Source organism: Notamacropus eugenii, chromosome 3 (genome assembly GCF_028372415.1).
Source record: "Notamacropus eugenii isolate mMacEug1 chromosome 3, mMacEug1.pri_v2, whole genome shotgun sequence".
NCBI lineage: Eukaryota > Metazoa > Chordata > Mammalia > Diprotodontia > Macropodidae > Notamacropus > Notamacropus eugenii.
In genome coordinates this window covers 89,925,501-89,952,082 of record NC_092874.1, presented here as the reverse complement: position 1 = coordinate 89,952,082, position 26,582 = coordinate 89,925,501, and the positions used below count along the sequence as shown (strand labels likewise).

The 26,582-nt window shown below is 38.6% G+C and overlaps 1 protein-coding gene across 2 annotated transcripts; it reads left to right on the top strand.

Annotated features, from left to right (window-relative positions):
* Nucleotides 1–9,568: 9,568 nt before the first annotated feature.
* Nucleotides 9,569–25,890, top strand: INSIG1 (insulin induced gene 1). Of its 2 annotated transcripts, none has more exons than XM_072652128.1 (6): nucleotides 9,569–9,704; nucleotides 10,951–11,393; nucleotides 14,212–14,336; nucleotides 16,961–17,127; nucleotides 17,559–17,658; nucleotides 23,830–25,890. In XM_072652128.1, the coding sequence occupies exons 2-6, from the start codon at nucleotides 10,982–10,984 to the stop codon at nucleotides 23,857–23,859; spliced, it is 834 nt and encodes a 277-aa protein (XP_072508229.1). In that variant the 5' UTR covers nucleotides 9,569–9,704; nucleotides 10,951–10,981; the 3' UTR covers nucleotides 23,860–25,890. The 2 variants fall into 2 exon arrangements, with proteins under 2 accessions (XP_072508229.1, XP_072508228.1); XM_072652127.1 differs by lacking the exon at nucleotides 9,569–9,704 and adding an exon at nucleotides 9,819–9,956.
* Nucleotides 25,891–26,582: the final 692 nt, after the last annotated feature.

Sequence of the window (26,582 nt, the reverse complement as noted above, 5' to 3'; positions counted from 1 at the left end):
CACAGTGGAAAGTTGCCTGTCATCTTCTTTTGAATGTGAGCTGTCACTCAAAGTATTATTCAGTGATTTGGAACAATATATGCAACAGCTCTCAATTCGGAAGCAATAGTATACCTTCTTCCCAGAGGTGATTAAGTAATGGAACAAGACTAATGATTAATTTAGAACAGTACAGGTAAATTCTAAATGCTACTGTAGAGAATACATCTCCTTAAATGCATAACTTGCTATCAGGGACTGACTTGACTTGCACTAAAGAGAATACATCTCATTATATTCAACTTATAGTCAACAGAACAACATCAGTGAAAGCTTCACTTGAGGCTAGTTGAGCTTCAATCACAACATTTAACATCTGATTTCTCAACAGAAGCTTGTAGTCCCTAGAGGGTACAAATGCAAACTGCATTGCCATCTTTACTCCTACATGGGCATGTTATACAAAATGGAAATACGAGAACAAATTGCCCAATATGGAAAAATAAGACCAAGCCCAACAATAGGATGCAGATCAATCAGGACAGGATCTAGGATAAAACAGCCCAAAGATATCCCTTATAAGGCTCCACAATAAATCTTGGTCCTTGAATTTACATATGACTGATCTTTGATATACTTGGCCAATGCATTAACAACTTACATACGTAAATGAAGCAAAAAGTCATTCAACAAGCATTTATTAAGTGCTTATAATGTGCCCATCAATGTGCTAAGTACTGGGAATACAGAAAAAAGCAAAAACAGGAGGTCTGCTCTCAAGGAGTTTGAATTCTAGTGAAGGAGACTACGTGCAAAAAACCGGACATGCAAGATATATACAAAGCAAATGAAAGATAATCTTACGGCAAAGACACAATGGATGGAGCAGGAAAGGTCTACTGCAGAAGACAAACATACTGTCCTATACCAACACTATGGTCCATGTAAAAAGGAAAACAAAGAGCCTAAAATTTAATAACCAAAGAAATGAACTGCTTATGCCTTTAGGTCTATTCCAAAGAGAGAGATCAGAGTTGTGAATAATTTCCATCCCACACTAGTCTCCTGCCCTTGAGGTATGGGGAGAAAATATCATTCTATCATGTTGTGTCTCCTTGGCCTCCAGCCTCAGATTCAGACTCCTTCCTCCAGGAAAAAGGAGAAAAACCATTCCATCAAGTTTCTTGTCTGATTTTCTGACTTGGGAAGAGAATAAAACCATTCCTTCAATTCTTAGCATTTATTGCTAGGTCTGAATCCCTAACCCCTGAGAGAACTCCACCTTAAGACCAATGGATGTGGCCTCACACTCACAGACAATGAAAACCTATCTTAACTCATTTCTCAATGATTAACAAACTCCTCCCTGGACACACACTTTCCATCCCAGTGATTCTGAACCCTCATTCTAACCTTGGTTCATTCCTCCATTGCCCTATACTATATTTCCATTCCCCTCAACCCAACCTCAGCAATGATCTACTCTTATCCATCCCTTCCATTGTACTCTCTGGAATGCTTTCTCCATAGGTTATCTTGTTTTCATCTTTCCTGCTGCTTCCATCTTCTGGCTCTCACTGAGACCTAGCTCCCTCCTGATTAATTGTATTTTCATTCATTCCTTAACTCACTGGCCAAAGTAGGGAATTTGGAATGCTCCTTGCTTCCCATGCCACTTTCAGGTTCTCCCTCTATCAACAGTAATCTTTCCTTCTTTGAGGTTCATTCAATCCACAATTGACACCTGGGAAAGACTTTAGCCTAAAAAGTCCAAGGTCTCTCACTGCATCCAGGGCTATCTCTAGTAGCCCTGATCTATATCTTGCCACTGGACCTGGATGGCTCCAGAGGAGAGAGTGAGGTTGGTGACTTTGCACAGCCCTGCCTCACTTAAATTCAATTTACTTCTAAGTTAAGACATCACCTTTCTGATATCGCTGGTCCTCTTTCAAGAACAAGGACAAACAACAAACAACTCACAACTACTACCCAATCAAAATAGTAGCTGTTATCTACTGACCTTCAGAAGACTTCTTTCCTTAATGAGTTTGATGCCCAGCTCTTATGTTCTTTCTCTTATCCCCAAACCCTGCATTCATACTAGAGAACTTTGATATACATACTGATATTCCTTCAAACACTCAAACATCACAGTTCCTCAACTTAATCATTTCACATGATGTACTCTTCTGCCCCATCTGAGCCACCTACAAATATGGTTATGCCCTTGATCTTGCCATCGCCCATAGATACTTCCATACTTGTCACAGCTCCCATGTTTATGAATTCTAAAATTCCCTTATTTGATTCCAATGTATTATCATTATACCTGTCCCTTGGCCTTGCAACCACAAAATCTGCTCTTCCTCTATATGCTGACTTTCAAGCCCTTGACTCCTCAGTTCTTCCCCAGGTCTTGCATCACCCTTGCACCAGCTACTCTCTTCTCTCTTCCAAATCTTGATCTCTTGGTGAGCCAGATCAACTCTACACTATTCTATTCTCTTAAATTCCTTGCCCCTTATATCACTGATCTTCCCCTATCAAGCCTCATCCTTGAAACACTCCTATCATCCACTGCTTTGACTCCTATATATATATATATATATATATATATATATATATATATATATATATATATATATATATATATATATATATATATATATATATATATGCTGCTGAATGAAGCTGAAGGAAAAAAATCACAAAAAAGTGCTGACCAGGTCCACTACAAATGCATGTTATATAAAGTTAATTAAGTAGCCAAACTCCATCTTTAGGCAGACAGTGCTAAGGACCAGCTAAAAGCAGGACTAAATGCAATAAGACTGCTGACTAGCAGATTGTTCATTAGGTAGTGAATCAGTTCTGTCTCCCCTGTATGGTGATCCAGTGATAGAGTGACAAAAAAAGAGTCAAAGGATACTAAGAATTACAAAGGTTTTAAATGGTCTATAAACATTATTTGAACAGTGGTACTTAAATGTGAGACCTTTATGCAATGATCAATAAATTGATATATATGAGAAGAAATGAACCACATCAATGTCAATATTATCAGTATAAATGAAATCAGAAGACAAAGGGAAGTTGCAGCTCAATAGAAGAATGTCTCCTTGGAGAGATAATATCCAAAGGCCATAATAAACATCATTTTCATGGGATACTTAGTCATCTAGTCTTACAGTGCTCATGATGAGCCCAAGCAATAAGCAATCCACCATGAAGATAATGGCTGCTTATGTGTCAACACTGGTAGGAGAGGATGCAGAGGTAGAGAAATTATACAGAGAACTTGTTAAGATACTCCAAACAATATATATACTAGGATACTTGATGACTTCAACATGAATGTGGGCACAAGGGGAAGATGTTGAAAAATATGTTTGGAGATATTGCTCAGATTTGAAAAATGAAAGACCTCAAAAGAGGTCAAAGATTGCTCAGAGACTTCACATCTAGAGCATGGATAATTTTTTTTTTCAGAAAAGATTCAGAAAGTAATGGATATGGCAAACACCAAATAATGTTGCAAAACATCAATCTGACATACTAATAATTGCTGGCATTTACAAAGCCCTTGAAGGTTTGCAAAGTACTTCATAAACTTTAACTCACTTGACCCTCATAAGAGCCCTGTTAGGTAGATGCTATAAGCATTATTATCTCCAGTTCACAGATGATAACTGTAACTCCCAGAGATTAAATGCCTTACCCATGGTCACATAGCTAGCATCAAAAGTGGAGTTCAGACTCAGTATCTCCTGACTCTAAGTTCAGTACTCTTTCTACTACCTTCTAACAGACAGGAAATGGCTAGTTATTGATGTGGGAGTCATCAGAATCAGCTATGTGTAGTAAGATCATTGACTAAAGTAGAACAAAGGTAAAGATCAATATCAAATTTAAAAAAAAGCTAAGGATGAGAAGTCATTGTAAACAATTGCGACAGCTTCAAGCTGACCTCTTCAAATAAGCCAACAAAGCCAAAAAAACAAAATTTGATTTCAATTATCAATATTTGCTATAAAAGTTCAACTGAAGGTAGAATTGCCAAATAAGGAAGCCCAGAGAGTATATGTAAACATATTAGCCAGCAAACATTTGATGTTTGCCATAGTGGAGAGATACGGTGTTCTAGGAGGACAACACAAGGGTAGAATTCAAACTCATTTGTAAAAGCTAATGAAGCTCCAGATGGTAGATCACAAGTAGTATGATGTCATAAAACAGTGAAAAGCAGTGAAAGTGAACACAAGTCTACAGAATGCTTGGTATGCTATCCAACTAAACAATATTATCCTAAGATCATTTATAAATGAAACTGGTAGAAGGAGAGACAGAGGTAAATGGGACAAATTTGTCAATGCCTTTCTTATGATCTCTTTATCATCTTTGGATCCTTCCCAGATGTAAAAATGGTACTTTAATCACTTACTACCTGTGAGATATTGGACAACCCAATTCTGTCTCAGTTTCTTCATCTGTAAAATAGGAAGGGGTGTTAATCTGGTTAACCTTTAAATCTCTTCCTGTTATAAATCTATGTTCCTAAGATCCTAAGAGCAACTAAACTAAATAAGTACAAAATGAAGAAATCTGTGGTAGAGTAGACAATCTTGGAAGCTCTGAGGTAGAATTTTTATAAGATATCTCAAGGAAAGGAAGATAACCCTCACATAGGAAAAAAAATTACATTTAATATACAGAAAGGGAGACTGAAAATAACCCATATGTTCATTTTTTTAATCTTTAAAAACATTTTTATGAAAATAATCAATAGGGAACTCAAGGATATCACCAGCGTAACTATTTTCTGCAGTAGTCCAACACCTTTACAATCACATAACTGACTGAGAAGGGCAGAGAATACAACTGTATTTATTATTTATGAATTATAATAAAAAGCATTTGACTTGATTGGTTGAAATGCAGTTTTTAAAAGGTGTCTCTTTTAACAACGAGTGTCTTATGAATATGTCAACATAGAATATTCCTTGACAAATTCAAAGACAGGTATCTCTGTTCAACAATCTTCTGATTCTTAATGTTAAGTAAGGGCATAAAATAAGGAAATGTATGCTTGTCAAAGGTGTTCACTACTGTCATAGATGTCTTACACAAAGCATGTGAGGTCCTCCAGATGTTCTTGTTTATGGATGTCATTGTGCTGACTATATTAAACTCAAGAACATTACAGGGGCTTCTAGATTATAGCTGCAATTAACTAAAAGAGAGCATCCTAACAATCTGTATAAAAAATAAAAACAAGATGAAAAATACATCATACATATTATGTTCTGCTCTTGGATGGCTAGTCCTTTTAAGTTAGCACTTACTAGTACATGCATCTGGGTCATGGACGGATGATGGATAAGTTGGATCCAAAATTGAATTGGAAAAAGAAAATAAATTGGATTTCAAATGGAAAATTCTGCAGTTTTCAAAGATTCCAAGCTACTCCAGGGAACAAAGAGCCATTTGGATTTGTTTGCTTATTTGTTTTTTAATGCAAATCTTCTACCGATATCATGTGAGTCCAAATCTTTGAAAACTACAAGTTTAAGAAATCAAAGTTGGAAATGACCAAACAGACATCAAAAAGATGCATGGTAAGTGTAAGCAGGCTATTTCCTAATTCCAGTGATGACCTATTGATCATGGGTCTAAGCCTCCCTTGGTCTATTTATCAAAAAGTGGCACAAGGACTATTGCTGTGGGAATGTATGAACATTAAATGGAGGAGGAGCTTTGCTGAGCAAACCCCAAATGGGGTCACCAGGAATTGGACATGCCTGAAAAACAATTCAACAACAACATGAACATAAAATGAGATGGTCTGATTATGTGGCAAAAATAAGAGATTATAGCTGGTCAGTCTAGTGTTCCACTGGTATCCATAAAAGGTAAAAATAATTAGAGAATGGATTCCAGCATGCCAGGCAGTGCTCGGTGGAGGATCTGTGGAAGAACATGACCAAGAATCACATTAGAAAAGAAGGAATAGATGGATTGTGATCTGCTGCAGTGGGGGAATACCCAAATTGATGGGATCATGCATGCATTTAAATATTGAAGATCTATGTAAGTTGCAATTTTAAAAAAAGTATTTAAGGTGCTCATAAAAAAATCAATCCACAAGCTTCTGATTAAGTGCCTACCAGACACCTTAATCTCTGATCACTCAGCTATTGATGCCTGATCAAAGAAATAAACAGAACCAATTAAATAAAGCAATGATTACTCCATCTTACTATGTCCAAGGCTCAGATGTCATACACACTAGATTCTAGTTAGTTATGTCAAATGGGCATAAGTCTCTATTCAAGATGCCCAAACTTTGGAGTTTATGTCTCTGGTTTAGATTAAGTGGGGCAGAAGCTGGGAGAGTAGACCCATATCTACATAGGAGTGAATATTCAACAAGATGGAAAGACCAAGAATCCTTTGGTCTAGAAGGAACCATGTATCTTGGACTTTGCCTGGGGTTGCCTTTAGATAGAAGATAATCATTCACATCAAGGCTATGGACCAAGAGAACTTGTACTGGCCCTATAGGAATTACATGCCTATTGATAGTTTGCTACAAATACTAACCCTACTGACTTACACAGAATAAGACTGTCGAGTTCTATGCCCAGGCTCTGCACTCTCTAGAGAGAGGTAACTGGGGACTGTGTCCCCCACCTTCATCAACATTTAACATAGTAATTATGTTTAAGAACTAAAAATAAATCACATTAGCAAATGTTAGATTTTCTTGGCTAGCACAAGGTAGAAAAAAGTAAATCAACCATTGACAGTGCTTCCCTTGGTTTGTGCCAAGCTAAACCAATATGAGTAAAGAAAGCAAATAATGCCATATTGGTATCTATAGTTTAGTGGAGAGGTAATAGCAAAAAGTACTCTGAAGAAATGGGTGTGGTGGTATAGCTTAATGGCAGATGCCCTAAAACAATGAGTGTTGTACCAGATAGTAACACACCACTATAGATAGACATACATATATATACATATGCACATGTATGTACATATACACAAACGTGTGTATAAATGTTCCAAGTGTTCTTTATAGTACATCATGACAAACTTACAGTGATGAACAAAGTCTTCTAACTTAGATTGTTACTAAGAGCTTGAACTTGGATAAGTTACTTCCTCTTTGGGACTTGACTTCCTCATGTCAAGTGCAGTTGATGGCCTCTTAGATCCATTCCACCCCTAAAAATCTATCAATTCCATGCTTTCAACTGTTGTTGAAGAGTATTTGTTAAGAACCCACAATGTATTAGGCAAGATGTAGGACAGGAATGTTCTCATCCCTCAGTTTACGGTCTTTAAGTGATATGACATACAGCATAGAGAAAACATCATAAAGACCTCAATAAAAAAGGCACTATACAAATATCTGCCAACTACTTTTTAAGGTTACAAGTTATGTTTTCTCTAGTGGTGTCTGTCAGTTTGCTTGAGAGAAACAAATATCTTCAAACACAGAAGACTTCCAAAAAAAAATGGGTTTTAGTCATCCTTTTATTTTTTTCAAGAAAGGCCTTGAGGCAAATAAGAGACTTTGTCAAAATACCTTGACTTTAGACACTCTCGTGCTATCCTTATAAACAAAATGAGATATGTTTAGTACAGTTAGATGGCTTCAAAAATTGGTTGAATGACTTGGCCCCAAAATTAATTACTAGTGGTTCGGTGTGAAATTGGAAGGTCTGTGGCGGAAGTAACAAAATCGCCGGCCTTTGGTCCTGTGCTGTTTAACATGTGTGTCATGGAAAATGGTATATGGATACTGAGCTTAGTGAATCTACAGATGATACAAAGTTAACTAGGTTTGTAGAGCAAGTCAGGACCCAAAAAGACTTGGACAGGATGGAATAATGGACCATATCCAATAAAGTGAAATTTAATAGTCTTACACTCAAAAGTTCAAAATAAGGAGGCACGAGCTAGACAACAATTCAGCTGAAAAAGATATGAAGATGTTAGTGTGCTACAAGCATATAAATGTTTGAATCAGCATAAGGATAGGTCCGTCAAAACCAAAAACCAAACTCAGATGTATTTACCTTAGGCTGCCTTAATTATGACAAACCGTGGAAGGTGATATCATCACACGAGAATACTGTGTTCCTTTCTAGGAGCTACATTTTGGGAAGGCAAGCTGAAGGAGACGACCATGAGGTGACCCTATTTGGTCACCTAGAATTCATTCGGCCATATGGAGTTAAGCTCAAGGAACCGAAAGGTATCTGGCCGGAAAAGAAGACGGGGGAACACAATGTCTGCCTTTAAATATCTGAAAGACTTTTACTCAAAAGAAGGATTAGACTTGTTTTCTGCTTGGACTCAAAAGGTGAACAGGAAATAATTCTCAGGAGCCACCGGGGAGGATAAAAATTTCCACCTGTTAGGGCTCTACGGAAGCGGAATGTGCTGCTTCTGGAGGTGGTGGGTCCGCCTCATGAAGGGGCTGAAGCCCACGTGGTAGCTATGCTGGAGAAGTTGTTTAAGGTCCCGTTTCGGATGCTGTGACTGATCCCGGAGCAGCTCCAAGTCCGTCTGACGCTATCCATCGCTGCAACTTTGTAACTACAGTGTAGCCAAGCGTCTAGACACATCCGCGGGGCTTCGGCACGAGACTGGGGCCCCAGGCGGCCAGGACACTCCTGGGCTGTCCTAGGCTGTGCTAGGGAGCCTGTCTGGGGAGCAGGTGGAGGAGTGGGAGGAAGAAAGGCTTTTTTATGCTCGCCTTTAACGAGGGCCTCCGGCGCTAACACGGCTGAGTTCAAGGTTGGGAGCGAGGCGGCTTCAAGAAGCCAGGCCTCGTCTCTTTGGGTCGCCTATGCTTTACTGCTGGGGGAGGGGCTCTTAATACCCGTCAGTCACGCTTCCCCGCCAAGGCCGGGAGGAGGAGAAGCTGCCCTCCTCCTCCAGGTGCGAGGCGTGCCAATGAGGCCACACAGCCCGGGCGCGCGCAGCTGGGGCGGTGGGGAGAGAAAGCGGCCCTTCCGCTGCCAGCGGCCGCCTGCCGCGCCCCCATCCCACCCCACGGGGGCCTGCAGTCAGGCCGGTGCTCGGCCTCACAACGTTCTGTTCTCAAACCTCGCCCTAGCTCCAGCACGCGGGGCTCCAGCCCTGGGCCCGCGTGCGTGCGTAAGCGCACGCTCCCGCTGTTTCCTCCTGCCTCACCCTCCCCCCTCCCCCCAATTTCGATCACAACGCTCTCCCTTCGCTCGGGTCCCACGCCTCCTCGGCACCCCCCTCTTCCCCCCGCCCTCGCCACCAGCGCAGGGCCCGCGGCTCCCGCTGCCGCCCCGGCGGTTCGTATCTGTCTGTTGGAAAGGCGGGTGGTGTGTCCCCTACGTCATATGGGCCGCCTGCCTCCCATTGGCTGGGGCGGCCTCACCAGACCGAATGTTTACCTGGCAGGGAGAAGGAGGCGTGGCCTCAGACTCCAGTAGAGGCTGAGAGAGGAGCGCGGCCCGGCGAGGAGGGGGCGGGGCGGGAGCCGGGAGGGGCGGGGCGGGACGGGGTGGGACGAGCCGGGGGGCGGGGTGGGGGCGGGGAGGCCGCCCGAGCCGTGGCTGTGGCCGCTGCTGCCGCCGCCGCCTCCGCCGCCGCCGCCACCGCCGCCGCGGGAGTGGTCCCTCCCCCTCGCCCGGTCAGCGCGGGGAGGGAGGGGCCGTGGCAGGGGCCCGAGTTGGTTTCGGGTAGGTTGGGACTTGGTAACGTGATTCGGGGGCTTCGCGCGTGGCGATATAAACGTTTTAGCGCCGACCCGACGCTCGTAGGCGAAACTTTGGAGACCTGGCGGTCCATCCTCCTCCTCCTCCTCCTGTTCCTCTTCCAACCTCCATCCCCGGTCATCTTCCTCATCTATCTCCTCCTCCCCTTCCTTCTTGTCCTCCTTGTCCTCCTCCTCCTGTGCCCGGCAGGCCGCTGGACCTGCGCCTCTCCAGCAGGTAAGGCGGGCCCCGCGGGAGGGCCGGCCCCGCGGCCTCGGGGGTCGGGGGTGCCCCGAGCCCGCATCCTGGATCCCTCCCTCCCGCCCCGCGCCCCTCCCGAGCCCGAGGTCTCGGTCAGCCCCGGACCCAGCCGTCTGTAGGGCGCTGGATGGAGAGCTCCAGGGCTCGGACTGGCTTTTGCTTTGCCTTTTTTATCCCCAGCCTTGCCAGGCAGCGAGTAGGGGTTTAATGAATGCTCTTTGGCTTCCTGCCCCCAAAGCCTGCGGGATGGAGGGAAAGGTTGGCGAGGCCAGTAAAAGCACCTGTCATTAAAAACAAAGGGAAGGAAAGAATGGGGCTGTTTTCAATCCAGTTGGGAAAGTGAGATGTCCCTTTCCTAACGCGTGATAGACCTGATGGGCTTGTAGAAGTCAAGGTTGGTCAAGCCGATGTGGTTCCCCAGAGCTGGATGGCTGCTGCCCGTGGTGCCATGGGAAGTACCTGTGCTTTACATTCAGAGAAGTTTGGTTGGGGCGGACGGGTGGTGTAGGGGGGAGAGTGCTAAGCAGTTTGCCTAAGTTCCCTCCTGCCAATGTTACAGCAGTCCTGCTTTCACGCACCCTGCTAGGGATCCCGTTAGATTTCAGAACAGACCTTTTTGTAACTTTGTATGTCCGTTTTGTAGCCAGAGGAAACTCTGTGGTTCTTTTTCTCTCGTCAATTGCACCATACCCAATCCCTCCACCAAGAAACTTTAGTCTTAGCTTAGACTCTTTCTTTGCCTTTCACATCCAAATTTCCTTATCTGCAAAATGAGGAAATTGGACAATATCATCTGGAAGCCCTTTTCCAGTTCCACCGTCCAATCAAATATATAAGTAAATTGTGGAATTAGAATTAACCTCAGAAATCCAAATCCCTAGGGCCAGAAGGTATCAGATGCCTTGAAGTCATTTTTCTTATTTGGAACTGAGTTTATGTCAGTGTTTGGCTTTTCTCTACTTTCTTTCAGGAGATTCTTCCAAGACCTTTGGCAGTGACTGATGCCCAGATTAGACGAACACTTTTGGAGTTGTTCTTGCGCTACCAGAGGGAGGCATAAAAACAGCCTGAGTGCTGGCACTGCTAGGCTGACTGAGAAAGTGGGAGACATGCTAAATCCCTCAGTCTCCAGTCCTTCCCTGGTACTGGTGGGTCGAAGTACCATCAATACTGAAGCCACAGACGGGAACAGGAACACTGACACCAAGAGCAACAGCAGTAGAGCCCCCAGTAACAGTTGGCACCATCATTTGGTGCAGCGAAGTGTGGTGCTTTTTGCAGTCGGTGTTTTCCTAGCTCTGGTCCTCAACTTGCTTCAGATACAGAGGAATGTCACACTTTTCCCAGAAGAAGTTATTGCCACAATCTTTTCCTCTGCCTGGTGGGTTCCTCCGTGCTGTGGAACAGCGGCTGGTAAGTAGTGGTAGAACTCTCCAAATAAACAAATAATGGATGAAGATGGCAAGCTTAATTAACTCTTGCCCACAAGGAATAACTTGGGGAAAAATTTATGCCAGTTTTACATAGTAAAACTGTAACTCACAGTTGAGATATCATTGGTAACAAGAAATCATATATTTTAATAAGGTAGTATGACATTAATTCCAAACCTCAAGAGCTAGTCTAAAGAGCTTCTGGGGCAAAGTTTGAGGAAATCTAAGGATGGAGATGAGGTAAGAAGATAAGATACTTGTACAGGTACTTATGATGTGGCCTCTTCCTACTTCCCTCAGGCAGCCTGAGGACAACCTTTGATTCTAGTGCAGCAGCAGACATGTGTCATCAGGAGCTAGCTGCCCTGTGATTGGCCTGCATTAGAACTGGTGAGCCACAATACTTGATTGCTATTGGTTCCCTGAGTGAACATGCTACACTGCTGGAGAACTGAAAACAAGTCAGTCACATGTGCTTGGAAGGAGGTTGCTGGGGGAGGAACTTCGGCATTTCCTTATGCCAAAATAGCCCAGTCAACTGCAGCCAAAAGCCAAGCCTTTTTCCTAGAACTGTATCATGACTTTGTAAAATAAGTACATGGATGCCTTTGTATTATTTGATTAGAACCACTAAGCTTAAAATCTTTTTAACAAAGATACAGCAAATGATGCAATAAAAAAAATGGAGCTCAGGTAAATGAGTGAAACAGTTTTAAAACTTGTGGTTTTTTAAAAATAAAACATTTGTTTCTATTATCAGGTTGATTTTGCATCTGTATTTTTAAGGATTTGTTTTTAGCCTTGTAAGTGACTTGATTTTTCTTTGGCAGTAGGGAACTCTTCAGGGGAACTACCTCTACCAGTGCAGAATGGCGCTGGCTCTACAACATAGTGTATTAAACTTATTTGGGAACCCTGAGAAGTTAAGGGACTTGACTGCAGTCATTAAGTTGGTTTGTGTGAGGGATGAATCATTTTTAATGCAACGGAAAATAAAGATTCTCATAAGAGTTGTGTTGCTGAGAGCAAATAAAAATGGGGTAAGGGGGTTACAATGAATCTTAAACGATAGGTAGAGTGCTTTAATAAGAAAAAATGGTGTCATTTAAGTTTCATGTGTCCTAGCTATATTTTCAGGGAGGAAAAGTTCTATTCCTGATTATCAACACAAGTAAATATTATGTGACTGCTTTAAATTGCCCTTTTCTTTAAAAATAAAAAAATAACTTTTCATGTTTTAAGAATAATCCCAGATTTGAAATTTCAGCACTGTGGAGATGTGAGCATATAACATATGAGAATATACTTTGAGCCAAAAAACTAAAGATGAAATATAACTGAGGCTTTTCCTTCAACAAATGTAGTAGTAACATTCCAGAAAAGCCAAAACATAATTCCTCATTCATATCCCACATCCCCTTGTTTTGTTTGGTTGTTTGATAAGGGAGACAATGGTTAATTTCTTATGGACAAATCTAGAACCAAGAACATAATGCAATAGTATTTTATAATACATTTTCACCTTTCTGGAGTATATAAAAGTTTATACTTAAGTCAGACTAAAATCAATCGTAGAATACAGTTAAACTAGAGACTTTTTATAAAGAGTCTTTGTAATTAAGGCCAAATGCATAATACCAGATATCCAATTAAAAAGTGAGGAAAGTCATTCAGTTACCCTGGTATTTCCAGATACCTATGGTATGCCATCTTCTTGATGACATATACAAATTTTTCACTTTCTACCAAATATTTGTCATTTCTCTAAAAACATTCCCAAAATAATATTATTAATTAACTGCTTTCTTACCACACCAAGCCTAAATTTCATTCAACTTTCAGGGGCATATATAATTTTGGCCCACTATACATATTTAGGGCAGCTAGGTGGTGCAGTGGATAGAGTTCTGGGCCTGGAGTCAGGAAGAGTCATCTTCCTGAGTTCAGATCTGGCCTCAGACACTTCCTGGCTGTGTGACCCTGGGCAGGCCACTTTTCTTTCAGTTTTCTCATCTGTAAAATGAGCTGAAGAAGGAAATGGCAAACCACTCCAGAATGTTGCCAAGAAAACTCCAAATGGAATCATAAAGAATTGGGCACAAATGAACAAAAAGTACATATTTAACCTGAATAAAAGGTCCGGCATGGATCTTTTCCTTTATTCAGAGCTCACTCCCAACATATGTTACAATTCTTCTGACTCTCATGCTTTTGTCCCAGCTCTTCATGTTCATGGAATGTCTTGATGAGGGTTTAACCCCTAAGGGGAGATTCAGGGTCCTTAGGTTCAAACTCCTCGTTGGAGACTCAGAGGGGCAAGAGGATTGCCCAAGGTCATACAGCTGATAAGTGTGACCAGGTCTTGACTTATGGAAATCTTGTCCATCTTTCAGGGCCAATTGTAAGTCTTCACCTTCCGTTAAGTCTTCCATTGCTACTCTGCAATGATCTCTCTCCCTTCTCTGACCTGTTGCATTATATTCATAGTTCATAGAATTTTAGAAGTGAGTGACAGTTTGAGCATAGGACGGTTCAGTTGGTTCCTCCTATTCACATCTGTTCAATTATACATCTTTTTAATTTAATCAGGTATGATGACTTATTTCTTTCATGATGGCATGGTCTTTTAAAATTCTTCAGAAACAGCTATCTCTTGGGATTTTTTTCAGTTCAGATTATTAGAGTTTTAGAGTCTCATTGAGGTGTAACATCAGATACTTCTAAAAAGGGAACTATTTGGATAATATTGCACACTGTTCTTTAATAGTCTGTATTTTTCCACTCTTTTTCCCATGCAGCTGTTGTTGGTTTGCTCTATCCCTGTATTGACAGTCACCTTGGAGAACCTCACAAGTTTAAGAGAGAGTGGGCCAGTGTAATGCGCTGCATAGCAGTTTTTGTTGGTATTAACCATGCAAGTGCTGTATCCTTGAAATGTTCTGGGGGGTGGGGTGGGAATAATTTTGAGAGGTATTTTTCCCCCAGAGCTACTTTTTTTTTTTTGAGTTGATCATACAAATCAGTGAATGCAAGCTACCACATGGAATAATAGCACTGGAAAGGAACCCTAGAGATCATCTAATGCAGGATCTCCTAAATATGGTTTCAGGCTATACAGGGGTTGTGTGATAAAAATTGCCCTACTAGCATTGGTTTCTTGTAATCTCTCAAATATGAAATCATGTATTGGTGTGAAACTTGACTTATTTTGAAGGAAATCTTCCCTGACCCCACATTGGCATTTTTGGAGCCTGTCAGTATATTTTAATCCTCAAAGTGATCTCTGACTAAATTACTTTGAGTGATTCTAAACTTATTGGTTTAATACAAACATGTCAGACTTGCCAAGAGTGACCCACAAAACTCCAGAGTTCTAAGAAACGGGATTAAGATGTAATTGGGAAATGTTAAATAAAAGTATTATACAATATAGTTAATGTTAATTTGTGATTTTCTAAGTCAGTATGCAACACTCAGAAATTGATTTCTATGTAAGTTTGACACCATTGGTTAATATATTTAGAATATTTTATTTTGAAATGTGTTGCTTAGTTTATCTTGAGTAATTTAGATTTGGAGGTGTCAGTTATTAGATTCTTTGGTATATTTGAGGGAATGAAGTATTGCTTTTTTGTCTGTGATGCAATATTTATTTATTCCTCTAGAATAAGTTGAGTTTAGTGGATCCATGAAGAAATCTTTCTTAGGTACACTTCCAGACTTGGAAGTGAAAAGAACATTGGTTGAATCTAAAGACAAAGATTCTGATGCTGACTTTTTATGTAATCTCAAGCAAATCACCTAATCTTCTTGGGCCTCTCTTTCCTCATTTATAAAACGAGACAATTGAACTATCATGACCTAGATCCTTTTAACTATAAATATAATCCTATGACTAAATCAGAGGTGGGGAACCTGTGGCCTTGAGGCCACAAATGGCCCTCTAGGTCCTCAAGTGTAGCCCATATACAGATTGCAAACTTAACAGAACAAATCCCCTTAATAAAAGAATTTGTTCTGTAAAATTTGGACTTAGTCAAAAGGCTGCACCCAAGGACATAGAGGGCCGCATGTGGCCTGAAGGCCACAGGTTCCCCACCTCTGGACTAGATGTTCTTAAAATTTCCCAGCTCTGAAAATTTTATTTCATGATTACTCCTGAGGAATAATGGGAACTGAAGGTAGAATTGCTCTTTGCTGTCAAGGGGTAGCTAACATTTATGTAGCACGCACTATGTTAAGTTAAGCACTTTACAATTGTTTATCTTAGTTGATTTTCACAACAACCCTGGGATGTATAGGTGCTATTTTTATCCCTATTTTACAAATGAAGAAACTCAGGCAAACAGGTTAAGTGACTTGCCCAAGTTAGCACAACGAATTCATTTATTCATCTAAGGTGATTTAAAATCCACATTGTAGATGTCGTATGTAGTTGAATTTAATGAATCCATTAAGAAATCTCTTTTAGATGCACTTTCAGGCTGGGAAGGCAACATGATGTAACAGAGAACATCTGTCTGGGGCCGGATTTGAACTCTGGTCTTTCTGACTCCAGGCCCAGCGCACTATTCACTGCACCACCTAACTGCCCAAGCAAGTGCAGTAATAAGTGCCTGAAGTAAGTGCAGTAGACCGACAGAAGATCCTCACTCTACTCTGGCCACTGCTTGGTCCTGCCTATGGAAGGCCAAGCCAGAATGTTGATTTTTCATGGTAAATGAATAACTAGATTATTCCAGAGTTTTTGAGTTTAAAGGTACCATCACAATTCTTACTCTCATTTCAGTGATGAGAGCATTGCTTACAAGGAAAAGTTGTTTTCTATATCTTATGAGTATCATAAATAAAATGTATGTTTCGTCCCTGTTTATAGTGCTGTCTTAAACTGTATACAGCTGCTGTCCATACAGATTTCTAGAGTAAATATTATTCCTTGATGCTATTCTGAACTGTGTATATGCTTGGTATCATAAAATACTCATTTAGATATGTTCTTAAAATAGTCACTTCTAACTTAATATTGGTGTGGAAAAGTAAAACAGCATTGCATATAACCTGGTTTTAAGGCTTGTTGCTTTATTATAGAAACATTATAGCAGAATTACACACAAACACACGTCAGGAAAAGAACTTTGAAAAAACAAAATTTTGGGCTCAGTAATTGCTAAGACACTTCACAATGTCATGATATTCATGATAGCCCTGTGTCCAATAAGACCTTTCAGTCTATTGATGAACTTTTTTCTGTTTGGTAAAAAATTTCACAATGAATGCTTAAATAGTTATTCTGTGCCCACCCCCCAGAAATGAAACTCAATACTAGATTTGGAGTCAAAGAGGACCTGTGTTTGGCTCCCAGCATTTGAATAAATGAAAAGAAGCTCTTCCTGTCAGTTGTCTAATCTAAAAAGGGATTTGGACTAAGTGATTTCAGCTCTTAAAGTCTGTGGTCATAAGCATATGTATAATATAGGTAGTTTGCCAAGAAGTTGCTCTTAAATTTTAAATAAGTAGTAAACTTTTCCCTAACTTCCACATAATCAGAAACTGGATTTTGCCAATAATGTTCAACTGTCACTGACTTTAGCAGCACTGTCTTTGGGCCTTTGGTGGACTTTTGATCGTTCAAGAAGTGGCCTTGGACTTGGAATTACAATAGCATTTCTAGCAACCCTGATCACTCAGTTTCTTGTATATAATGGTGTTTATCAGTAAGTATGTTGTTTTAAAACTTAACTTTTTAAAGCTACTTGTGTTTTAGAATGCTGAAACTTGTTTTTTATTTTCATATGCTATATATGCTTCAACTGAGCCTTTCCTAATTTCACTTACCTCATACACGTGGCATGAAATTCTGCAAAGATATTCTGCCTTGTTCCTGAATCTCTCACGTATGTAATATGTTGCTGTTCAGAAATATATTTGGGCAGTGAAGCATAATTTTCATAAGATAGTGGTTCAGTCATGAAAGCTCTATGCTTGGCTCTAATGAATCAGTTGTAGTCTTCAGTAATACTTTATTTTTTAAAATATCTGCCTCATATTGAATTGAATTAAGTTTTTTCCTTGTAGCTTTGTAATATTAGTGGAATTGGCATGTAAGTCACTTAATAAAAAACTTTTTTTTTTTTTTTTGCTCTAGGTATACATCTCCTGATTTTCTTTATATCCGTTCTTGGCTACCATGTATTTTTTTCTCAGGAGGTGTGACAGTAGGAAACATAGGACGACAGCTGGCTATGGTATGATAAATAAAATCATTCTGTAATCTGCAAGCTTTTTTATTTCAGCCTAATTCTTTATTTTCTATAACTACAAGAAAAGGTTTTTTTGCTGTTCTTACTTACTACTTAGTGTTCGTTAAATGTATTATCACAGCCTTCTGCTGACCTGTTGATTAAAGTTTAATGAGACTTAGAATTCGAGTGATGGACATATACATATATATATGTATGTATGTATGTATATATATGTATGTATCAATATGTTTTTAAGCCATTCTGTAGCAACAGTTCATGAAGTTAAGGTTATTAGGTTAGTGTAGGAAAGCATGAGTTTTCCCAGCATTTAATGATATCATATGTAAAGTTAGAATCAACAATTTCTAAAACAATCTTTCAGATTAAAAATAGGTATCTGTGTCATTAAATAATTTTATTTTCTAGCATACTAAGATCCTTAGGACCCATTCCTTTGACTTGTAGAAATTTTTTTTAATCAGAAAACTTAAGGAAAGAATTTAGAATATTATATGCAACCAGAATAGAAGACTTAAATGGAAATTAAATCTCAAATTTTATATACTTTATAAGATATAAATATAAGCACTGCAAATAATCAAGCAGTTTGTGTTTATTAACATAACATTTAATAGCTTTTATCAATAAATTGTAATATTAGATTAGTGATTGCCAACCTGTCTAGACTTTTGATGCCCTCTTGTCCTTTGATTTCACATGTTCTCTTATTTCTCTAACACTGCTATGTGGCATTCAATTGATTTCAGATTTGTTTTTTGGTTGTTGTTGAGAATTTACTGATAGCCTGTAACATAATTGAGCATACTCAGGGCAGATTTTAGGAAATGTAAATATTTTGATTAGACCAATATCATTCACTGTTTAAAAAAACATATACGTATTGAACACTTAGCCAACCCTGCCCTTATAGGTCAAGAGCACCCTATAGGGCTGCTAATTCTTTGTAACCCACACATCTAAGAAGGAGGGAGAGAGGATATTGTTAAATAAGAGATGATTACTACAGACAGTGGGTGCCCTGAAAGCTTAACTGGTCAAGTGGAGCTAAGGTGATTGAGAGAGGCAGTGCTAGGAATTAAATAGAGAAGAGGGAATTTGAGAGGGACACCCAAGATAGGGGGAGCCATGAAAGCAAGGACATGGAAGCAAGATTACCCATAGTGTGCTTGGAGATTAAAGAATAGATTAATTTAGTTGGAAGGCAAGATTTATTTAGATTATTTGGTAGAGTAGGAGACTGTAGAGGAAAATTTATGGAGGGCCTTGAATACTAGACTAGTTATCTTGTGTAGGTAATAACAGGAAGCCACTGAAGGGTTTTGAGTGGGAAGATAACAAAAGAGTACTTTAAGAACACTAATTGATGACCTCAACTAAAGCCCTACTCTAGTGACTCATAGAGGCATGTAAGTAGTTCTGGGCTTTTGAAAGCTATGCTAACAGCACAAGCTTTGAAAGATTATACCAAGATGAAATGACGTTGAGTCTTGATCTATCAGTGTACTGTATTTACGTTGTCAAAGAGACATCCTAGTTAAGTTTAGTGAGACTCATCACTAGGAGTTTGGACGTTAGCTAATTTTTGAGCCAGCAACTTATAAAAGCAGTTTGTTAAGGTCCGGAAGAGTTAAAAATCTGTAATGATTTGTTGGAAGTGGGACTGGAAGAGTACTCGTGAAATCACCAGTCCTAGAGGTATTCATGTGAGTAACCTGAGGAAGAGTAGAAAGAGGACAGTTAGGCTACTTGTAATATTCATAGAATCACAGATCTTGGGCTAGCCAGGACTTAAGTCCTGGAGCCTAGTCCAGGCTCTCCTTTTCAAATATGAGGAAATTGAGGCCCAATAGGAGGTGACTTGTCTAAGATCTCAGCAGGTGAAGGACAGAGGTAGGATTCAAACCCAGATTCTTTGACTATCCACCATTTTCCACTGCATAATGATGGGCTGATGGTGTTGACAGTGAAAATACAAAATGTAAAAGAGGCATTATAAAGGATCTTAACAAACTGAACAGGGAGAGAAAATCATGCTGGCAGAATTATGGTCAAAGTAACTTAGATGAAATGACTATTTTTGGATTAGAAATTAGTTGGAAAATTCTCAAGTAATTTAATAGCTAGCAATAAATATAATAGATAATTACAGTATTTTTACCTCTTTTACCCACTCCAATAAAATTCATTTTCTAACTACTCAGTGTCAAGGTTGTTTATATAACATCCAGCCTAACAAGAAATATTGAAAAAACAGTCATCAGAATTTGACCTTGTAGAACACTCGACAACATTAGTGGAGACGTAGCACAGCTTAGTGAGAAGAGCATGCCTTCAATTCAAAAACCCTGGGTTAAGTTATTGGAGGAACTTGAGGTGTCTCTTACTGGAATACCTTCATTAACAAAGCTCAGCTTAATAGTTTAAGCCTGTACATGAAGAGATTTGAGGAAAGTTCTATTTTACTCAGTGCTGGGGAAGTGATGCTTTCTTGTATGCAGACTTCTTCATGCCAGGACCTGGCTGGTCAGCCTTAGGACTGAGCTGGACTCTCAGCTCATGCAGATGAATTATGTAAGGGGAAGGAGCACTGTTTATAGAGAAGAGGGTAAGGGTCCAGGGGCTGCAGCCACCTGTCCTAGAAGAGAGGAAGAAAGTATCAAATTCCAAAATATAATAGATGTTTAAGCAATTTTTAAATGCCTCTGTAATCCTCCTATATTTCTGCCTTTGCTAATGAAGCTTCTGACAAAAAAAAAAAGTATGACCTTGAAAGAGACCCTCTTATTAACAGAAGTGTATCATTGCACAATTGTTATTAGTTTTTTTTAAATAGTGTGTTAGGGAAAACATTATTAATGCGAACAATTAGATGGGAACAATGATATCTATTTGTGAGCAGCTGAATAGAATTGCAGTGGGATTTTTGTGATATATCCAGATTTGGTCATAGTGTGTAGTATATATTGCAAAAATAAGCATGTCCTAGCCTTGTATCAGTTCCAGAGAAGTGAAGAGAGCCAGGAACTTCAAGATTAATGGTAGCAGTATTTTCAGTAGCTTAAAATGAATAGAATTTGGAGACTGTAATACTGTGCTGTTGGAAGGATCTGCAGTTTCTTCAGTGAAGGCTTTCCTCACACGAACTCAGATCACTATGTCCTTCAGTACATTGTCTTCCTAAGCTGTTATAGCCAAAAAAGGCAACACCCTGCCCCCAGTCTAGTGGTGATCTTATCTGAACATAGGTAGGCTGGCCCTAGTGCCACCACTGGTAGCCTTTCACACTTGGTAAGACCTGCCAGGGATTACACTGTTGGCACAACTTCAAGCACCCACTTCCATACTACTGTGAGCTAGCAGTGCCTGTCTTTTTAGTGAAAGAATAATTACATGTGTTCAAATGGTAGCTTCACTCTTTAAAGATCTATCTGGGTTCTTAGAGGCTAAGTCAGGGGAACACTTTGTTTGTTTCTTTTTTCTTCTAGATTTGGGTAGTCTTTATTAATTCAAGTAGATCCTTTAAATTCAGTTTGCAAGATCAGGCACATCAAGATCTTAAAGTGCACATGCATGGTTAATTTTTAAAATATCTCATAAAAATTACTCGCATAATTTACACTTACATGTAAAGATAGTTTTCAGTATTCATTTTTGTAATTATGTGCAGAAAGTACTTGAATTGGATCACTTAAGTTATTGCCTACAGTTTGTCTCTGAAGGGGGGGAAATGTACCAGAAAAATTAACTGAACTCTTTATGGCTTTTTTATTTAATTGCTGAAGAATAAAAGTTAGTTACTCTACTTGTATTAAAACAAAATACAAAATTTTACCACTTTTCCTTAAAATGTTTAGGGTCATTCATTTCATGAACTCATACTGGAATTAGTGATATGGAGTGTATTTGATTTTCATTAACTTAGGCAGACTTTGTGAATTGTTTACAAAGATCATGTGTTCTTTGTCCCAGGGTATCTTTCTGTTTATTCTCTAATTCAATTTCATACATTTCATTAGGTAAAACTGTTCTAACTTAATATAATATAAATATCTGAAAATTAATTCTTAAATGCCTTTTAAAACAAATAGGACCTTTAGAATGAACTGGACAGTAGTAAGAAAGATAAGAAAAAAGAGGTTAAAGATATATTAGTAGCTCACCCATTTTGCAGAGAAATTTAATTGAAAAAAAAAAAAAAACTAGAGGAACCCAAAGCAAGGCCGATTTCATGTTAGTGGTTTTCTCCAGTGGGTTCAACCTCCCTCTTTTTCTTGGTTCTTTTAAAGTGCTGAAAATCCTGACTCCTCTCCATTATCCTTTTTTTTTTCTGTTAATCCTTACAGGTGATATAGGGAAGAATAATAGTAGTAGAGAAGAATATCTAGAAGCTAGAAGTTGGTGTCAGTTACATTATGGGTCCAGCTAGTTTTCTCATCTGTTTTTTTTTCTCCTGCTTCACCCCCACACCACTGTTCTTTGTTTTCAGAGATAAGGTTTACATTTCTTTTTTTAATTTGTGGATTTGGCAGAAAGGACTGATACCCTAACCAGAAGTCTTTTCCACCTTGGTTTCATGAAGACTTCTTTCTTTTAAGGCTATAACCATTTCTATAGAGACTGTTCTGCATTATTGTTCAAAACTGTAAATGGTTATGGCCTGTTCATCTCTGATCGCTGGTGGCTAATTTTGTCTCTTGTTGGTCTGTCATTCCACAGTGCTATTATGTTATCTAAAATTGTGTTTAAGTTGTCTGTATAGAATTTCTTATAGAACTTGCTAAGATGTCTTCCTGTCATTCCTTCTTGGAACCCATCTTGCCAAAAAAGAAATTCATTAATTAATCAACAAGAATCTTTTTAGTACCTAATAATATGCCAGGCACTGTCCTAGGGACTCAGGTACAAGGAGTGAAACATCTGTGCTCCCAAGGAACTAATGTTCTAATGAGGGAGACATCAAGTACATAATAAAAATATGTACAGCATCATAAATATAAAACTAATACGTTCAGATCTATGCACAGCAGTTAAATACAAGGTAATTTGGAAGGGAGGGCACTAGCAGTTGATGAGGGCTGGGGGTTGTTGGAGATAAGAAAAATTTTATCCTCAAGGAAGAGAGGAACTCTTAAGGAAAAAGTAAGGAGTGAATTCCAGGCATGCGGGATGGCCACAAATCATCAGTTCTCTGCTAGTGAATTGTATGATATGATATCTTATTCTAGTTAATGTGCAGTCTAGAGGTGATGTGATGAAACTTTAAGAAGCCAATTGTGAGACTTATTTTATACTTTTTGGACTTTACTGCTTTTCTGAAGACTTTTAAGTTGCCATATTCATGTGATTCCCACAGAACATGTACAATCCTTTTTATGTTGATGTAAGATTACTTGAATTTAGTGACCACTTACAGTTCTAGAAGTTGCTGATGAACCTGTTCCCTTTCTATAGGATTCCCTTCTTGTAGATTCCCATATGATCCTCAGGCTTATCAATTTATAGTGCAGTATTGTACCTTATATGGTTCTTGTTCTTACTAGAGTGTCCTATCTGTGTGCTCCTAAAACACAGTCATCAACAGGCAAAAGTTTTTGGATGACCGTCCCAATATTTCTTGGTATTACTAACATCCTGATGCCATTGAAGATGTGGTTCTCCAGGAAATGTTATCTTAACACTGAGTCCTTTGTTCTCCTTGAGTACAAATATATAAAATAGTTTGAATAAAACTAATCCTGTTTCGTAATACTGATTCATTCCCCTGGTGAGAGGAATAGATCTGACAAGTGTCATGTTAGTAAATAAACTATCAGAAATCTCCCTTCACTACAAGTGAATAAATGGGTTCAAAGAGTGTATTTCTTTGAAATACATAGCCAGGGAAGTAGGGTTCAGTTTTTAAAAGTACCACCCACACTGTGTTCACTGGTGTATTCTTTATTGACTTGGAATATTGCTCCTATATAAATATATGCATAATCAGACTTTAATAGTAGCCAACTTTAGATCATCAGTTTTATCATTCATCTATTTTATCTACATGTATTATGTTTAAAAAGAAAAAATCAGCAGAGCATGTTTCAAATCACTAGTGTTTCAAAGTAAAAAAATATGGAGTACATTATATATTTTCTCTCTCTCTCCTCTTTGTAGGGTATCCCTGAAAAGCCACATAATGACTAAAGTCTTCAGACTCACAGTTGCCAATATCGAAGCAAATTTGGGAAGAGAATCTGTGATACTGGATTGTAACTGAAGATCTTTTTTTACCCTGAAGAATCAATTTAGATTGGGCCAACTGCACGAATGACCTGGGGGAGAGCCAGAAGTGTGGGGTGGGGTGGGGTCAAAGATGGTGGAATAATATTCCATTTTAGAATAGCCAAGTGGAAGAATAACTGCTTATCTTGAAATCTTACCTTAATTTACTGCATAAGCATTTGTTACCTGGCTGTGCCCTGAAAAGATTTAATGCTAAATTGCATTAGGGAACTTCAAGTATTAGATTTCATTTAAGTTATTAAAACAGTTGCCATATTTCAAAGCCTTGAACTAAAGTTTAATTGCAAACTCTTCCTTTTGTATTCGTGCCCAAAATGTAGAATTGATGGTGCTTGACAAAGGTGAGGTATGGTGTAGCAGGAATAATATTTATCCAGAACATTAAAAATAGGGTTGTGTTTCAAAAAAAATAAATAGAGGTGATCCGTGTCAGGTTGAGCATTAATTTAATGCTTCAGGAATTGTGCCCTCATCTTAATGCTGCAGTAGCGCACATACACACCCATACACTCATGTATATCGGCAGTATATCAACAATACTTTTTATCCTAACAGTGAAGTTTTATGTAGACAATCTTACTGGAAGCACATGGCAATGGAAAATGTCACTTGTACAGTGTGGTATGTTGCTGACATTTTCACCTCTATTGATGTAATTCTTTATGAGATCTGTAGAGATCTGACCATGACTGTAGATCTCTGCCATTTGCTTCATTCTAAATGAGCCGAAATTATTTCTGTATTTCTCTGTTACTATAGAATAGAGATTGCAACTTTTCCACAGCCCTATAGGATTTGCAATCTGTGATTGCCTTGTAAAAAGAAGAGTGCATATGCCACTGCGTTAAACAGTTGGTGTTTCTAAATATCAATTATATTGGTGAGCACAATGTATTCAGTTAATGGCATAGACCACATTAGACCTAATTTGCAACTATTGGGTCTTAACTTAAAGTGCAATGTATATTAAACCAATCTGAGCCTTGTATTCTCTTCAATATTTATTCTTTTTTTCCTGTGAGATGTTAAAAGAGAGAAGGGTTCAGCATTTCATACTGCATGGAGGCAAAATTCAGCAATAATTTCTTTCACTCGAAAAGAAACTTTATTGTTGTGCCTTCCATCTGAACCCTAATCCTTGGAGAAACTCCAGTTTTGTGGTTATGGTATAGTTGTAATTTTTACTCACATGAATTGATTTTTTTTTGTGTATTATGCCGTGTAAATGTTTTAGGTTTGTTTTAAATTTTAAGGTGATTTTCACATCTGATTCATTGGTTGTCCCTTTAAATTGATGTCACCAGTCAACAGAGTGGAATCTTGGGCTAGATAGCCTAAGAATGTGGTTTTTGTGTGTATATTTATGTAGTGGTCCTTTTTTGTTTTCTCTTTTGAGGAAAATATAAATGCTCTTGGTGCAAAACTCTGGAAAGCTGTAACTGATTACTTTAGAGGAAAGTTGCAAAAGTGGGGCGATTCTAAACTTGTAAAGGATCCCTTATAAATATTCTAAAATTGAAAATGAATAGTGATGTGAAAATGTTTTGTTTTCAAAATAGATATTCCTTTCAAAACCAGAAGTAATTAGCAACATGCAGTAATTAAATATATAAATTTATACTTGATCATGCATAAGCAGTAAGTGTTTATTTTTCTCAGTTAAACTGGAAATTATTCTGTACCTACTAGGTTTAATACAGCTAAAATGTGAATCTGAAGTTGTTTTTTTGCCAATACTTGTAGCAAGTAAACAAACCAAAGTGATCTGAGTTTGTAAAAATTTATGAACAAAATTTGCACTATTCTGAATTTGAACATTTAGGAAGATTCACATTGATACAGAAGTTTTCAACAGTGTGGTATTTTTTGTTTTTTTGCATTTTTTTTTTTTTTACTATTATTTCAAGAACTTATTAAAAGGTTCAAGACCAATGATTGTGCTTGTGGAATTTTCTTCTTAAAGGGAAAAAGGGCCATGTTTTTAGATGTCGTCAGTTATTTACAAAGTCAAATGCTGAATTGGGGATAAAATCATTTTCTGGATATTAGCTCATGCTAATGTAGGTAACTGAATTTCAACACACATCCACTTAGTAAAACAGTTAGGTGTAGTTCTCCAGCCTCCATCCTAGAGAGTAAAGGAAATGAGTTCCCAAGGAATACTCTTAATTTACCTCCAGATTTAAACAGATGGAAAGAATGGAATTATCCAGCTTACATTCTCCTCATCACAAAACAGGAGTAAAACATTGCCTTTCCCCCCCCTTACATAAGAAAGCAAGAATTTTTCCCCATAACTTCAAAGGACTGGTAGTAAATAGACCTAATAGTCTTCTAGGACCTAAAGGGAAGATGGGACATAGAATACAAGATATGTAACAAAAGTCCTGTTGAGATTTTGATCCATTCAAGACAAATTTTTAAGAAATGAACTTAAAACTACCAAATTTTTGGACAAAAAGTTTGGTAATGTATTTTATCCTCCCCACCTTGAAGTATTCCTTTGTTTAATATCTGATTTTAAAATAAAAATTGTAAGCGTAGTAAAATCCTTGTTAGCGCAAGGATTATTTGCCTAGGAGGAAAGGGTGTATTTTGAAATTGTCAATTGCCGGGAGGCAGAG

Coding starts and splice junctions, on each gene's coding strand:
- INSIG1 (XM_072652128.1), top strand. CDS start 10,982: ATGCCCAGATTAGACGAACACTTTTGGAGTTGTTCTTGCGCTACCAGA. Junction 17,128..17,558: donor GTATATAATGGTGTTTATCA/GTAAGTATGTTG, acceptor TTTTTGCTCTAG/GTATACATCTCCTGATTTTC. Junction 17,659..23,829: donor TAGGACGACAGCTGGCTATG/GTATGATAAATA, acceptor TCCTCTTTGTAG/GGTATCCCTGAAAAGCCACA.